The 14813-nt window shown below is 38.6% G+C and overlaps 1 protein-coding gene across 4 annotated transcripts in view; it reads left to right on the top strand.

Annotated features, from left to right (window-relative positions):
- The window catches only part of CNOT10 (CCR4-NOT transcription complex subunit 10), a 68431-nt gene that overhangs the window by 26642 nt on the left and 26976 nt on the right, over positions 1-14813 (top strand). For 3 of the 4 annotated variants that reach the window (XM_089918976.1, XM_022553752.3, XM_089918978.1), the window contains exons 9-13: positions 3033-3182; positions 4980-5182; positions 9899-10020; positions 11757-11933; positions 13098-13178. In XM_089918976.1, coding sequence (XP_089775102.1) covers positions 3033-3182; positions 4980-5182; positions 9899-10020; positions 11757-11933; positions 13098-13178 — 733 coding nt within the window. The remainder of the gene's footprint in view (positions 1-3032; positions 3183-4979; positions 5183-9898; positions 10021-11756; positions 11934-13097; positions 13179-14813) is intronic. The other variant, XM_022553753.3, reaches the window with a different exon arrangement.

Here is a 14813-nt window from a genome sequence, read left to right on the forward strand (position 1 = left end):
ATTACTCATTTCCATTTTAAAAGAAACCTCCCTTCTTATTTTACTTATCTTTCACTTCATATGCTCTTTCTATCATTTTAGTTTTAATACCAGCTTAGAAATTCTGTCCAGGGCATAAGGTCCTTGGTCTTTTGCTTTGTGAAATGAGTCCTTTTAAGGAAATGCGATCATAATGTTTTTACTTTTTCCTTCTCTCCCATAAAAGCAGTGAATAATATGATACTAAAATGAAAGGTAGAATTTGTAGCTGTCATTTAAGTTCATATCATTGCTGTTTTATGGGGAAGAAGGAAAATCAGTTTATTCAAGAAATGAGGTTAAACTATTTTTTTTTAAGATTTTTTTTTTTAATGGGGCCCATTTTAAAAATCTCTATTGGGACTTCCCTGGTAGCACAGTGGTTAGGAATCTGCCTGCCAATTCAGGGGACACGGGTTCAAGCCCTAGTCTGGGAAGATCCCACATGCCGCAGAGCAGCTAAGCCCGTGTGCCACAAATATTGAGCCTGCGCTCTAGAGCCCGCGTGCCACAACTACTTAAGTCCACGTGCCCTAGAGCCTGTGCTCTGCAACAAGAGAAGCCACCACAATGAGAAGCCCGCGCACCACAATGAAGAGTAACCCTCGCTCGCCGCAACTAGAGAAAGCCCACACACAGCAACAAAGACCCAACACAGCCAAAAATAAATAAATAAAATAAATAAAAAATTTTTAAAAACAAAAATAAATAAATATATATATATTTTTTAATATATTTTTTTTAAAAAAGAAATCTAATTAAAGTCTCTATTGAATTTGCTACAGTATTGCTTCTGTTTTATGTTTTGGTTTTTGGCCACGAGGCATGTGGGATCTTAGCTCCCCAACCAGGGATCGAACCCACACCCCCTGCATTAGAAGGCGAAGTCTTTAACCAGTGGACCACCAGGGAAGTCCCCAAGGTTAAGCTATTGAAAATATTTTGTACCAAGTTCAGAATGCAAAGGATGAATATAGTGTTTGTTTCGTTTGAGATTCTATTCAGACCAATGCACAGAACACACATGCAAACATACTCAAACCTTCCCGCATTCACCCCTTCAGTTCAGTGGAGTCATAGAGGATGGAGAAAGTCAGTTTTTTCCATTATAATTCTCTTGGGTACTCCATTTGTTCTGAGTACCCATTTCTGATTCTGTTAAATTTTTATTTTTCATGTTTTTATTGTCATAGTTTCTCCTCAGAGACCCTCTAACACCCAAACTGGAACGGTCTCTCAGACTAAAAAGGTAATAGACATTGCAGAAATTTTACTTAGAATTGTCTTGACACAGATTTCAGAATTTCAGATATTGTCAGTCTTTAAAATGGAGCAGGACATGTAGTCGACTAGTCAACAATTATGATAATCTAATAGGATAGATTTTATATATAGTTATATACTTTAATGTATTGATATTTTTCATAGTATTAATTTTAAAATCTTTAATTTGCTTCCCACACATAAAATTCAGTGTTTGCTGCTGATAAAATAGGCTTATTAGAGAAGATTTGGGAATAGAATTTCTCCTAAATTGTTCATAATGCCACTCGCCAGAAGCAACCTCCTTTAAAACATATTAATGTATTTCTTACTCTTTTTTCCTCCACCTAGTTTTTTTTTCTTTCTTAAATATTCTCATCGTTTAATTTTAAAACATATCAGAGGCCAACCTTTAATTTTTAGCATTGAATGAATATTCTGATTATTAATTTTATCAATCTAGTTCGGTGTTTTATATCATTGAGGAAAAGACAGACTGTCAGTAAATTGTTTTGGAATTTTTGGGAAACCATTTAGAAAAACACAATTTAGAGGGCTTCCCTGGTGGCGCAGTGGTTGAGAGTCCGCCTGCCAATGCAGGGGACACGGGTTCGTGCCCCGGTACGGTAAGATCCCACATGCTGCAGAGCGGCTGGGCCCGTGAGCCATGGCCGTTGAGCCTGCGTGTCTGGAGCCTGTGCTCCGCAACGGGAGAGGCCACAACAGTGAGAGGCCCGCATACCAAAAAAAACAAACAAAAAACAAAAAATTTAGAAAAACCTGGATTGCTTTCATTACACCAAAATAAAATCTAGAGAGATGCAGGATTATAATGTAAAAATAAAATCGTAAAAACAGCAAAAGAAAACTTGGATGAATATTTTGTTTTTGTGGTGGGGAAGCCTCGATTAAACATTATCCAAAATCTAAGAACCATACAGTTTAGAAAAGATTACCAAATTTGACCACATAAAAATGTAAAACTTTTTATGATTGAAAACATAAGCATACACACACACTCTGAACCAAGTCACAAGACAGATGACAAACTGGCAGTGGAGGGAAATAATTGAAACAGATGTGACAGAAGGTTTCTATAACATACACACTAGCAGGTAACCAATAGGAAAAACATCTGTAACCAAATTTTTTAAATGGGTAAAGAGCAGGAAGAGCCAAGTGTACAGGATAAGAAATACAAATGCCCAACACACATGGGAAGATAGATGCTCAGCCATAGTCATATTTAAAGGAGTGTGAATGGAAAGAAGAGTGGAAACTTAAGAGTTGAACAAAGCAAAGCAGGATTCTACATGTTCTGTTTATATACACTTGCTATTCTTCATTTAATATATTTTGACTGTTTCTGTAGCTTGCTGCATTCCTTCCAGTTTGTACATAATATTTTGTTGTGTGGGTGCAGTGCATACATATTATGTTACTAATAAATACTTCTTGTCCTTTGCATTTTTGTATTATTTGCCTATGATTATTAAAAGTTAAATCAGAAGAAAAAACTAAACAGGCTAACAAAATCAATATGCAGGATTGATTTATCACCTTTAATAAGAGATTTTAAGAGAAAAGGAATTTACAAAATTTTCATGTTTCCTAAATTTCAAATGCCTTGTAAACTGTTCTGTAAGGAGTAGAATTGCATATATAATTGACTCTTGCTTGCTAAGCCTGATTCTTGTATGATATGTAGCAGCAGTAAAATTTGTGGATAAACTTATGTATGTTTTTCTCAGGTGAATGCTTGAGGTGCATGTTCTGGAATAATCTTGGTTGTATCCATTTTGCCATGAGCAAGCACAATTTGGGAATTTTCTACTTTAAAAAGGCTCTGCAGGAGAACGACAACGTCTGTGCACAGCTCAGTGCAGGTAGCACTGATCCAGGTAAGCCCATTAAAGGGGGACAGTTTATATTTTACTACTTGAGGAAAATATGATTTTAAAGAGCAAGCATCTGGTTATAAAATGCATGCCATGTGTTCTTACATACACTTAACACTGATCCTGCCCAAAAATTGGACTCAGGATTTTTAGTAGATGTTGCTCCTTTGAGTAATAATTAAAGAAGTTTAAGCTACATTCATTTTTTCATGGATTTGAAAGTCAGTAATCCCATATGGTAATGCTATAAAGCAAAATATTTTGCTAAGATTTCTTGACTGTGCCAAACTAGTTTTATTCTAGCTTCCTTTCAGAGTTTCAAATGTGATACTGTTGACAGCACCTGACAATCTTTAAGCAAATTCCTGGAGTTTATTCCTTTAATATTCATAGGATGTGGATCCTTGATCTGAAATGCTTAAAATCAGGCAATTATTTAGCTTTTTAAAATATTTTAAAAATTTTTAATTTTTAAAAAATTATTATTTTTAAAAATATTTATGTATTTATTTATTTGGCTGCACCTGGTCTTAGTTGCAGCACACGGGATCTTTGCTGCCTCGTGTGGGCTCTCAGTTGCAGCATGCAGGACCTAGTTCCCTGCCCAGGGATCGAACCCAGGCCCCCTGCATTGGGAGCATGGAGTCTTAACCACTGGACCACCAGGGAAGTCACGCTTTTTAAAATATTTTAAAGACTATTTAATTGATGGAAAATGTATCCCAAAAATCACAGTCTCTTTTTTTCTTTTTTTTTTTTTCTTTCTGTGGCCACGCCACTCGGCTTGTGGGATCTTAGTTCCCCAACCAGGGATCAAACCTGGGCCCTGACAGTGAAAGTGCCAGGTCCTAACCACTGGACTGCCAGGGAATTCCCTAGTCTCATTTTATTATGGCCTGCAAAAGTTAGAATAAGTGAGTGGGACTTCCCTGGTGGTACAGTGGTTAAGAATCTGCCTGCCAATGCAGGGGACACGGGTTCAATCCCTGGTCCGGGAAGATCCCACATGCGGCGGATCAACTAAGCCCGTGCACCGCAACTACTGAGCCTGCACTCTAGGGCCCGCGAGCCACAACTACTGAGCCTACGAGCCACAACAACTGAGTCCGTGCACCTAGAGCCTGTGCTTCTCAACAAGAGAAGCCACCGCAGTGAGAAGCCCGTGCGCCGCAACGAAGAGTAGCCCCTGCTTGCCGCAACTAGGGAAAGCCCGTGTGCAGCAACCCAAGACCCAACGCAGCCAAAAATAAATAATTAATTTTTAAAAAAAAAGAATAAGTGAGTGAACAATAGTCACTGTAGGTATATAGTACATTAATTTTTTATTTCCGTGGTAAAGTTCCCTAACACCCTAAGATTAACTGAATGCTTCTGGTTAAGAAAACATATAATGATAACATGGCTAACTGAACTGAAAGTGAAAAAGAGTGGAATCTTCTTGCAGGCTCTAAAAGTGTGGAAAGGTAGTGTAAGGTTCAGTGGAGTGAGAGTGGGTCTTTGCCTTCCTGGAACATTGTTGCCTGAGGAGCTGGTAATGAGAAGACACATCTCTGGCCCCACAAACACAGACAACTGAGATGCCTCTGGAGGATATTTGTGGGGTTGGGGATGGAGATCATCACTGTGGTGAGAGCTGTGGTGAGAGCTGTGGTGAGAGCTGTTTACAACTTCAGATTGGGGATTGGGGTCATTGGTGTCAAAAAGGCAGTAGTATATATACTTTTATACTTGGTGGAATAAATGTTTTCAGTGGAGCTGTTATTTTAAATCTGATGATTCTCATCTGCTTTTTATCATCAGGCAAAAAATTTTCAGGAAGACCCATGTGTACATTACTAACCAACAAGAGGTATGAGTTGCTGTATAACTGTGGGATTCAGCTGCTTCACATTGGAAGGCCTCTTGCTGCATTTGAGTGTCTGATTGAAGCTGTTCAGGTTTACCATGCAAACCCCCGCCTCTGGCTGAGGCTGGCTGAGTGCTGCATTGCTGCCAATAAGGGGGTGAGTCTCTGTCTTTTTGAACCCCCACCCCACCCCCACTTGTTCCATAGAGAGCAATAAATACTTGGTAACATAAAGACCTCCTCCCCTTTTTAACTCTCAGGGAATTTGTAAAGATAGTCTTCTGTTCTTTATCAGTTGGACAAAATTTAGTTTCATGAAGTCATGTGTTCACTTTCTGACTCTTGGTGAGCACGGCAACATGTGTCAGCAGTCACGCTGAAAAGTTGAAGCCATTAAGAAGGTCATATCTGTTGAAACAGTGGTCTGTGAGCTGCTGGGGCAGGGGCCACGCCATCAGCTGGCGTGAGAGTGGTGTGTGCGCCCAGTGATTAAAGGAGGGCTGCTGATAACACAGTGAGTGTGGAAAGAACTGCATTATGCTGTGCTTCCTCCAGTGCCTGCAGGGTTTACTTTTGATTCAGTAAATGTTGTCGAGTTAGTGGATTACCAGGCTGTTTCTCTCTGACACGTGTTCATCCACGGTGGCCGTGAGAAATAGGCCAGTTTACACTAGTGTCCATGCCTAGATTATCTCCAAACGGCAGTTGGTGAAAGCCGTTTGAATCTCAAGTGGGGAGGGGTCAGTGGGAGGTAGGGGAAAGACAGGTTGTATCAGAATCACCAGACACCCCATTTCCTAGCCACCCCCTACCCCCCGCTGTTGCCGGGCTCAGGCTCATCAGGTCTGTGGAGGTGGGGGGTATGGCATCCTGAGGTTTTGCTTGGCATGCTTGCCATAGGTGATAACACTTCCTGAAAAGCAACTACAGGAACTAAAGGGATTAAAGAGGTGTGTTTGCCTGGCAGTTTTCACACTTGATACTTAAAGTAGCTTATGATTTGAGTATGCCACTGGGGGAAGAGATGAATGTTGTCTTTGAGGCTTTAATGGTTTATTTCACTGTCCCTTTTAAGGGACAACGTTCTTATTAGATAATTCTTAAATTAGCTGATAAAAAACTCAAGGCAGAATTTACACTTTTTTAAAACAAAAGAATCTGTAGAAATTGCTTATTCTCTTTAATGTGATGAATTTAATCAGTGTTGGAGGCCTTAGTAAGGTTTAACACTTTCTTTTAAAATTACTTATTTTTAGAAATAGTACTTTTAGGATTGTCTTCTATGGATTTCATTCTGACGGTTTTTTCCTCCCATTTTTTCTGGAAAGTTCTAAATTTGTAACCTTTTTTTTTTTTTTTTTTTTTTGCGGTGCGCGGGCCTCTCACTGTTGTGGCTTCTCCCATTGTGGAGCACAGGCTCCGGACGCGCAGGCTCAGCGGCCATGGCTCACGGGCCCAGCCGCTCTGCGGCATGTGGGATCTTCCCGGACCGGGGCACGAACCCGTGTCCCCTGCATCGGCAGGCGGACTCTCAACCACTGCGCCACCAGGGAAGCCCTAAATTTGTAACTTTTAAACGATAGTAAAGATGACTTGGTTGCCATAGCTTGGTGGATACCAGAACACTCACAGTCTGTGCTACTAATAGGAAATTCGCTATAAATAATTATGTTTATCTTTGTGCTTCTCCTCTTTCTAAAACCTGAGGTGGGGAACTCCCTGGCTGTCCAGTGCTTTCACTACCAAGGGCCCACTTTCAGTCCCTGGTTGGGAAACTAAGATCCTGCAAGCTGCGCACAGCACAGCCAAAAACAAAAAAAAGGACAGAAAAATAAAGTAAAATAAAACCTGAGGTGACCGAAAAGACAGTAAAAACAACCCCAAAATACACTTGAGGAAAATCCCAACAGGAGAAATTATGAACTCCAAATAAAATTTTGTAACATTTATTTACTCAGGACAAAAGGGATGCTGAACAGAGCACTTTGTACCTTCCAAAATAAATTCATTTTTTAATAAACAGAACCAATTTAATTATTAAATTGGTGATGCCAAAGAGGTCATTTTGTCCTCATTATCTGATGCATGTTGTTTCAGACCTCTTCTGGCAGATGCAGAGTTTATGTTTACCTGGGCAGTGTATGATATATAAGAAAAGATTTGCTTGATAAAAAACATAGACTCAGGGACTTCCCTGGTGGCGCAGTGGTGAAGAATCCATCTACCGATGCAGGGGACCACGGGTTCAATCCCTGGTCCGGGAAGCTCCCACGTGCCGCAGAGCATTTAAGCCCGTGTGCCACAACTACTGGGCCTGTGCTCTCGAGCCCGCGAGCCACAGCTACTGAGCCCGCACACCACAGCTACTGAAGCCCACATGCCTAGGGCCCGTGCTCCACAACAAGAGAAGCCACCACAATGAGAAGCTCGCATACTGCAATGAAGAGTAACCCCTGCTCCCCACAACTAGAGAAAGCCTACACGCAGCAACGAAGACCCAACGCAAGGCTACTTAGGACTTCCCTGGTGGTCCAGTGGTTAAGAATCCACCTTCCAATGCAGGGGACACAGGTTCAGTTCCCGGTCGGGGAACTAAGATCTCACATGCAGGGCAACTAAGCCCACGTGCCGCAACTACACCGCAGCAGAAATCCCACATGCCACAGCTAAGACCCGATGCAGCCAAATTCATTCATTCATTCATTCAAAATGGTAGAATTTCCTTCTTTCTAAAAAAAAAGAGAGAAGGCTACTTAAAAAATCACCATGAACCATTTACTTTTCTGAAACTGTGCCGTTTATTTTTCTGAGTTCTGAAACTCGTATTTCTTGAGTGCAGTTCCTACTGCCAAGACACTATAAAATTGCAAATACTTAAATTACATATCATTATTTTACATTAAGACTGTTCTGGGGGCTTCCCTGGTGGTGCAGTGGTTAAGAATCTGCCTGCCAATACAAGGGACACGGGTTCAAGCCCTGGCTCTGGAAGATCCCACATGCCACGGAGCAACTAAGCCTATGTGCCACAACTGCTGAGCCTGAGCTCTAGAGCCCACGAGCCACAACTACTGAAGCCTGCGCGCCTAGAGCCCGTGCTCTGCAACGAGAAGCCACGACAATGAGAAGCCCACGCGCCTCAACGAAGACCCAATGCAGCAATAAATAAATAAATAGATAGATAAATAAAGACTGTTCTGGCACACTTTTTTGGCTACTGATCTATTATTGAAGCTATGGTATATTTTTGTGGAATTTTAGTTCCATCCAGATCTAGCCATCTGATCAGCTTCTACAGCCTTAAGGATCAGGGAAGAGAGTATGGACAAACCATCACAAATTTATCACCCCACCAGGAAAAAAGGTCAGAAGAGAAGGCCTTCCAATCATGGTTCAGAATATCCACTCTTTCTTATTTTTCACTAATGTTCCTTAGCCGCCTCCTCAAGACAAAATAGTTCCAGTCAGTTTTATTGTATTTTTTGTGTTACGTAATACTTTCTTTCTAAAATGAATCTACAAATGAATCCTTGTTTTGCTTAAAGTCATACATATATGGAAGTACAACTATAAGAAAGTTCGGTTACGGAGCAAGAAGTAATAAGTAGTACAGAAACATTTGTGTTTAGAGATGGACTTTTTGCAGGGCAGAGTTTATCTCTGCAAGTTCCTATGAATTGGCTCCATTTTGTTCCTGTGTATGAGAATCTGCAGGACTTTACAAAATGCAGGTAAATCAGAGACTTAGAGTGAAGGGGGAAGATAAAGGAAATTGGCATCACCAGGCTCCTGTAGTGAGATGATGTACTGTAGTGAAATATCAAAAAACAAAAACAAAAAAACTATATGTATAAGTAGCTTTTACTATTTTCAGTTTAATGTTTACAGGGCTTTAGAATTTTAATTTTCTAGCAGGTAAGAATTGTGCCCACGTAAATTTTGACATATATAACTTGTTAGTGTGTATATGTTGTTGACACTTATAATTAATACTTTCAATTAAGAAGGAAAAGATCTGTGTTTTAGGAAGTGTAGCTGCTTCCCTTCTCTTGTTCACTGTGTTTTTGTGGCTTTTATTTTCCTTACTCTGACATCGACGTGCCCATCACATGCAGCCTGGGGCACAGAATGGTCCAAATAAATGATTCTAAATAAATGCTTGAGTCATTCTTTTTTTTCTTTAATACATTCTTTTTTTATATATATTCTTTTCCATTATGGTTTATCATAGGATACTGAATGTAGTTCTCTGTGCTGTGCTATATAGTAGGACCTTGTTAGTTGAGTCATTCTTTTTTTTTTGGACGCACCTTGTGGCATGTGGGATCTTAGTTCCCTGACAAGGGATCGAACCCGCACCCCCTGCAGTGTAAGCACAGAGTCCCACTTGAGTCATTCTTTTTTTTTTTTTTTGCTGTACGCGGGCCCCTCACTGCTGTGGCCTCTCCTGTCGCGGAGCACAGGCTCCGGACGGGCAGGCCCAGCAGCCATGGCTCACGGGCCCAGCCGCTCCGCGGCATGCGGGATCCTCCCGGACCGGGGCACGAACCCGCGTCCCCTGCATCGACAGGCGGACTCCCAACCACTGTGCCACCAGGGAAGCCCTTGAGTCATTCTTGAATTGCTTTTTGTCCTCAGAATTACCTCAGACCTTATACTAATAAAGTGAAGTGTATATTGCAGATTTTCAGACTCATGTACTCTTCTCTTCACTACCAGACATTTCCTGTATCACCCAAAACTCCACATTGATCTTAAGAATCTTAAGGATCTTAAGAATTTTATTAGAGTAATTGTAAAAGGTACTGGCTTATTTTTCATACCCCATCTTACAATTCCATTAAATTAATTGGAAATTATTTGTATTTTGTAGACTTCTGAACAAGAAACTAAAGGTCTTCCAAGTAAAAAAGGAATTGTACAGTCTATTGTTGGTCAAGGCTATCATCGTAAAATAGTTCTGGCATCACAGTCCATACAAAATACTGTATATAAGTAAGTATTTTGCTAAGAGAAAGTGTATAATAATATTTCATAGTAATGTTATGTATAAAAAATATGCTTAGGAATTACTTCATAGGAGGAGCCACTTTGTAATTAGATTTTATTGCTACTTCAAGAAATAGACTCCTATACGTAGGTATGTGGTGAATGTTATTTGACATATGATTTTGGTTTATTACATCCATGGGTGCTGAAATTGTTGATGCCCTAAGAAACGCTGGTCTATTCAGTGCCATTATTCAGAATGTCCAGAAGAGGGCATCTTGATGTTTCCTTTTTATATCGTTTATCATTGATACTTTTCATTTAGTTATTTTTATTTTCTCATAGTCCCTAAAGCTAATTCTTAGTATCAGGAGAAAAAATTACTAACACATATATAAACAAAAGTATTATAAAGCTGTCACTTGTAGAACTACTTTTCAATTGAACAACTTTTAAATATGAACATCTTTATCTTTTACAAAGATTCCAATTTGGAGTTGCTCTTATTTCTAAAGGAGTAGGCTTTGTAAGAAACTTGCTCCTTTTTTTCTTTTCCCAAAAATAAAATTGTTCACTACCATTTAAAAGTTTTCCCAAAGTTTTAAAAAAGTATCTGGCACACAATATTTTGCTCTTAATTTATTTCAACAATAATGCAGATTTCGTTCAAACGACAAGTTAAAGCATCACTTTCCTACAGTTTCAAAATTGTTACTACTTTTCACTTTTTTCCCCCTAATAAAGCTGACTTAGTTTGATATATAAAGCCAATAGGAAGTTATATAAAATCTCAACAAAGTTATAAGACAAATAACGCTGCTTTTTCAAAATGTGTAAATAAGGTATTTCCAAAAGCAAACATCAACCAAAACAAGGCTCAGATGTGAAAAATCTACTTTCTTCCCTTCTTTCCAGTTCTGACTGCACCTGTCCTGGCCTTCACTACAATTTTCCTTGTCTATAACTCCTTTGTTAGTTTAACGTTGACGTTGCAGATATCCTTCAGGTTGTCTCCTAGCCTCAGTCCCACTCCTATAGACACAATGTGGTGTCTAATGTATATACTTGCAATCTATTATTTATACTTTTTATATCTTATACACAGACATACCTCCTTTTACTGCACTTTGCTGTATTGAGCTTTGCAGATGCTGCTTTTTTTGTTTTTTACAAACTGAAGGTTTGTGGCAACCCTGCATAGAGCAAGTCTGTTGGTGCCATTTTTCCAACAACAACTGCTCACTTTGTGTCTCTGTGTCACATTCTGGTAATTCTTGGAATATTTCAAACATTTTCGTAATTATTTGTTATGGTAATCTGTGATCAGTGGTCATCAATGGTACTATTGCAAAAAGATTATGACTCGCTGAAGGCTCATGATGGTTAGCATTTTTTTAACAAGTATTTTTTAAGGTATGTACATTGTTTTTTTAGACATCATGCTATCGCAGACTTAATAGACCACAGAGTAGTGTTTTATTGCAATCTTTGCTTTATTGTTCTATTGCAATCTTTGCTTTATTGTGGTGGTCTGGAACCGAACCTGTGATATCTCCAAGGTATGCCCGTATAATATGTAGGATTTGGGTTCTTTAGCATTCTCTTATAACTGCTTATATTAAAATTTCTACCTCTTAGATGGCAAAGTTTTTATTTACAGTTATATTGGTTTTATTCCTGATAATAGAAAAGTTTTATTTATTGTTTTTGTTTTCTTAGCTAACTTGGTTTTGTTCTTTTAGTGATGGACAGTCTTCAGCCATTCCTGTAGCCAGTATGGAGTTTGCAGCCATTTGTCTCAGAAATGCCTTGTTGCTGTTACCTGAAGAACAGCAAGATCCAAAGCAGGAAAATGGGTCTAAAAATAGTAATCAATTAGGTGGCAACACAGAGAGCAGTGAAAGCAGTGACACTTGCAGGTATTCTGACCCCTTTGACCTCCCTTGGTGAAATCTTTAGGACTTCATTAGTCAGCCTCTGTCTTGTAGTTGAATTCCTGAAATCTGCAGCCTGAATTTCCAAAGTTCTCTGTTTTGAGTAATAAGAAAGGAAAGTATGAATGTTTAAGTATTTCTGGAAGAGAGAAATAAGGTGAAGCCTAAGTGAGAAAAGAACCTTAAAGGAGACAAGTTGAAAGTCACAGCTTTTCACTGCCAGGAGGAATCACTGCAAGAAATCCGGTTGCTGTCAGAAATGGCTTTTTTTTTTAACTTTTATTAAAATAAATACTTAAGTCCCTAAAACTTCTCTTTTCTTACTGTCTTCTGCCTTTTCTCTTAACATACTGTAAACCACTGACCTCCAGAACATTTCTATACGTTTCTGGTTTCCTACTATCAATTAAATATTATGCCAATCTATAGAAATAGGGAGAGTTTATCTAGTAATAAAACAAACACCATTATATGTAGAGAGTTCTTTTTTCACATGGCACCTTTAAACTCGTCTTCCATCTCAGCATTTTTTCTTGATTATAGTAGAAAAACATGTTTATTATAGAAAATTTGAAACAAAATTGTGGAATGGTTTTTCCTCCATCAAGGGGTTATGCTTTACTATACTTAGTAAAGGACAGAAGAATGAGAAATGTGTGAAAATACTGGAGTGGTTTCCTTTGTATAGTAGAGATATTTTTTCTGTTAAGAGACTTTTTTTTTTTTTTTTTTGTGGTACGCGGGCCTCTCATTGTCGTGGCCTCTCCCGTTGCGGAGCAGAGGCTCCGGACGCGCAGGCTCAGCGGCCATGGCTCACGGGCCCAGCCGCTCTGCGGCATGTGGGATCTTCCTGGACCGGGGCATGAACCCATGTCCCCTGCATCGGCAGGCGGACTCTCAACCACTGCGCCACCAGGGAAACCTTGTTAGAGAATTTTTAAAGCGGTATCATGTACTGGGAAAAAGAAACTCATATGCAGTGTAGCTTTAACATGTTAGTGATACAGAGTTACTACGCATTTTTCAATGTTTTGGTTCTTTTACACTTTTTTCATAAAAAGTTGCATGGGAGTGGGTATAGGGAAACAAAATTTTACATTTAATTGTTTATTCGTGCGCTTCATAATTAGCAGTCTGTCTTTATTTTAGCAGTAAAAGCCACGATGGAGATAAATGCATTCCAGCTCCACCTTCTTCCCCATTGAGAAAACAGGAACTAGAAAACTTAAAGTGAGTATCTAAACAAAATTAGCATTGTATCTATTAAGTAAGCACATTGTTTATCTCCTTTATTTTGTTAATGTTATGAATTATGCTGATTAAATGTCAAATATTAAACCAACCTTTCAATCTTGTGACTAAACCATACTAGTCAGGATTTATTACCTTTTTTATAAATTGTTAGATTGGATCTGTTACTATTTTGTGAGGAATATTTGCTTTCATGTTCACAAGGAAGGGTGGTCCATGCTTTTCTTTCTTAAGGTGTCTTGGTTAGGTTTTAGTTTCAGAGTTATGCTGAACATATGAGTGAGCTGGGAAGTGCTTCCTCTGTTTTCTGAAAGAGTTTATATAAGATAGGTATTGCTCCTTCCTCAAACGTTTGATAGAATTCATCAGTGAAACCATCTGGCATAGGTTTTCTTTGCAGGAAAGTTTCGATAATGAATTCAAGTTCTTCAATCGATGAGTGCTCTTCAGATTTTCTATTTCATCTGTGTCAGTTTGGTTAAGTTATATTTTTGTCTGTGTAGATTATAAGCCCCATTATTTTTGCTTTGAACAGTCATATATATGTTAAAAGGAACAGAGTAGTCTTTTATGTTTAGCCACATGAGTACCATTTCCTGATGATTCTAGTTTTTATATAAGATAGCAAGCATTTCCCTTCAGTCTGAAGATCTCCCTTCTGCATTTCTAATAGTACAGGTCTTTGTTTTTCTAAGGTTTTGTGTTTTTTTGTTTGTTTTTTCTTTTTTAAATCTAGAATTGTCTTTATTTCATCTTCATTCTTGCAGGATGTTTTCACTGAATACAGTATTTTAGGTTTTGTTTTTGTTTTCTTTTCAGTCAGCTCTTTCAGGATGTCACTGCATTATCTTCTGGCCTCCACTGTCTGATCACAGCCATTGTATTGTAGGTGCCATTTTTCTGTCAACATAGATTGTCTTTGTTTTTCAGCAGTTAGACTGTGATGAGTCTAAGTGTGATTTTCTTTGTTTTTAATCTTCCTTGGGGTTATCTGACTTTCTTAAGTCTATAAATTTATCTTTCAACAAATTTGGGGTATTTTGACCATGATTTTTTCATATATTGGAAGTAGGATTGATTGATGGTTCAGCATTACTTTTAAGAATGATTTCAATAATAGGACTGCAAATTAAAATGGAAAGAAAACCATCATTGCTTATTTTTTCACCTATTAAGTTGCAAAATGTGAGAAGAGTATAGTTAAGACATTTATATATTGCAGGTAGCATTGCAGGTAGTTCATTCACGTTTTTTCCAACAAACATTCTTGTGCTAGTTGCAGAGGATTTAGAGGTAAAAGAAAAAGCACTGCCGTCAAAAGCAGATGGCAGACACTTAGGAGAAAATTATATTACTTAGATTAGCTACTAGGTGGTGAGATTCGGGGCATCTTTTCTTCTTATGATAATTTGATCACCCTGATAAGTGGAAAACAACCTCACTTTAAAATTTTGCATTTCTTTCAGTCCATTCAAGGTGCTTAGTCTGATGCCAAGGTTTATTGATCACCTATATTACTTTTTCTGTGAACCTTCTGTTTGTAGGATTTACCATTTTCGTATTGGGTTTTTCATCCTTTTTGTTTTTATAAGAGTTTTTCTATATTAAAGAAAT

This window comes from Delphinapterus leucas, chromosome 10 (genome assembly GCF_059928025.1).
Source record: "Delphinapterus leucas isolate spDelLeu-1000000601 "Yukka" chromosome 10, BTC_Dleu_Yukka2, whole genome shotgun sequence".
NCBI lineage: Eukaryota > Metazoa > Chordata > Mammalia > Artiodactyla > Monodontidae > Delphinapterus > Delphinapterus leucas.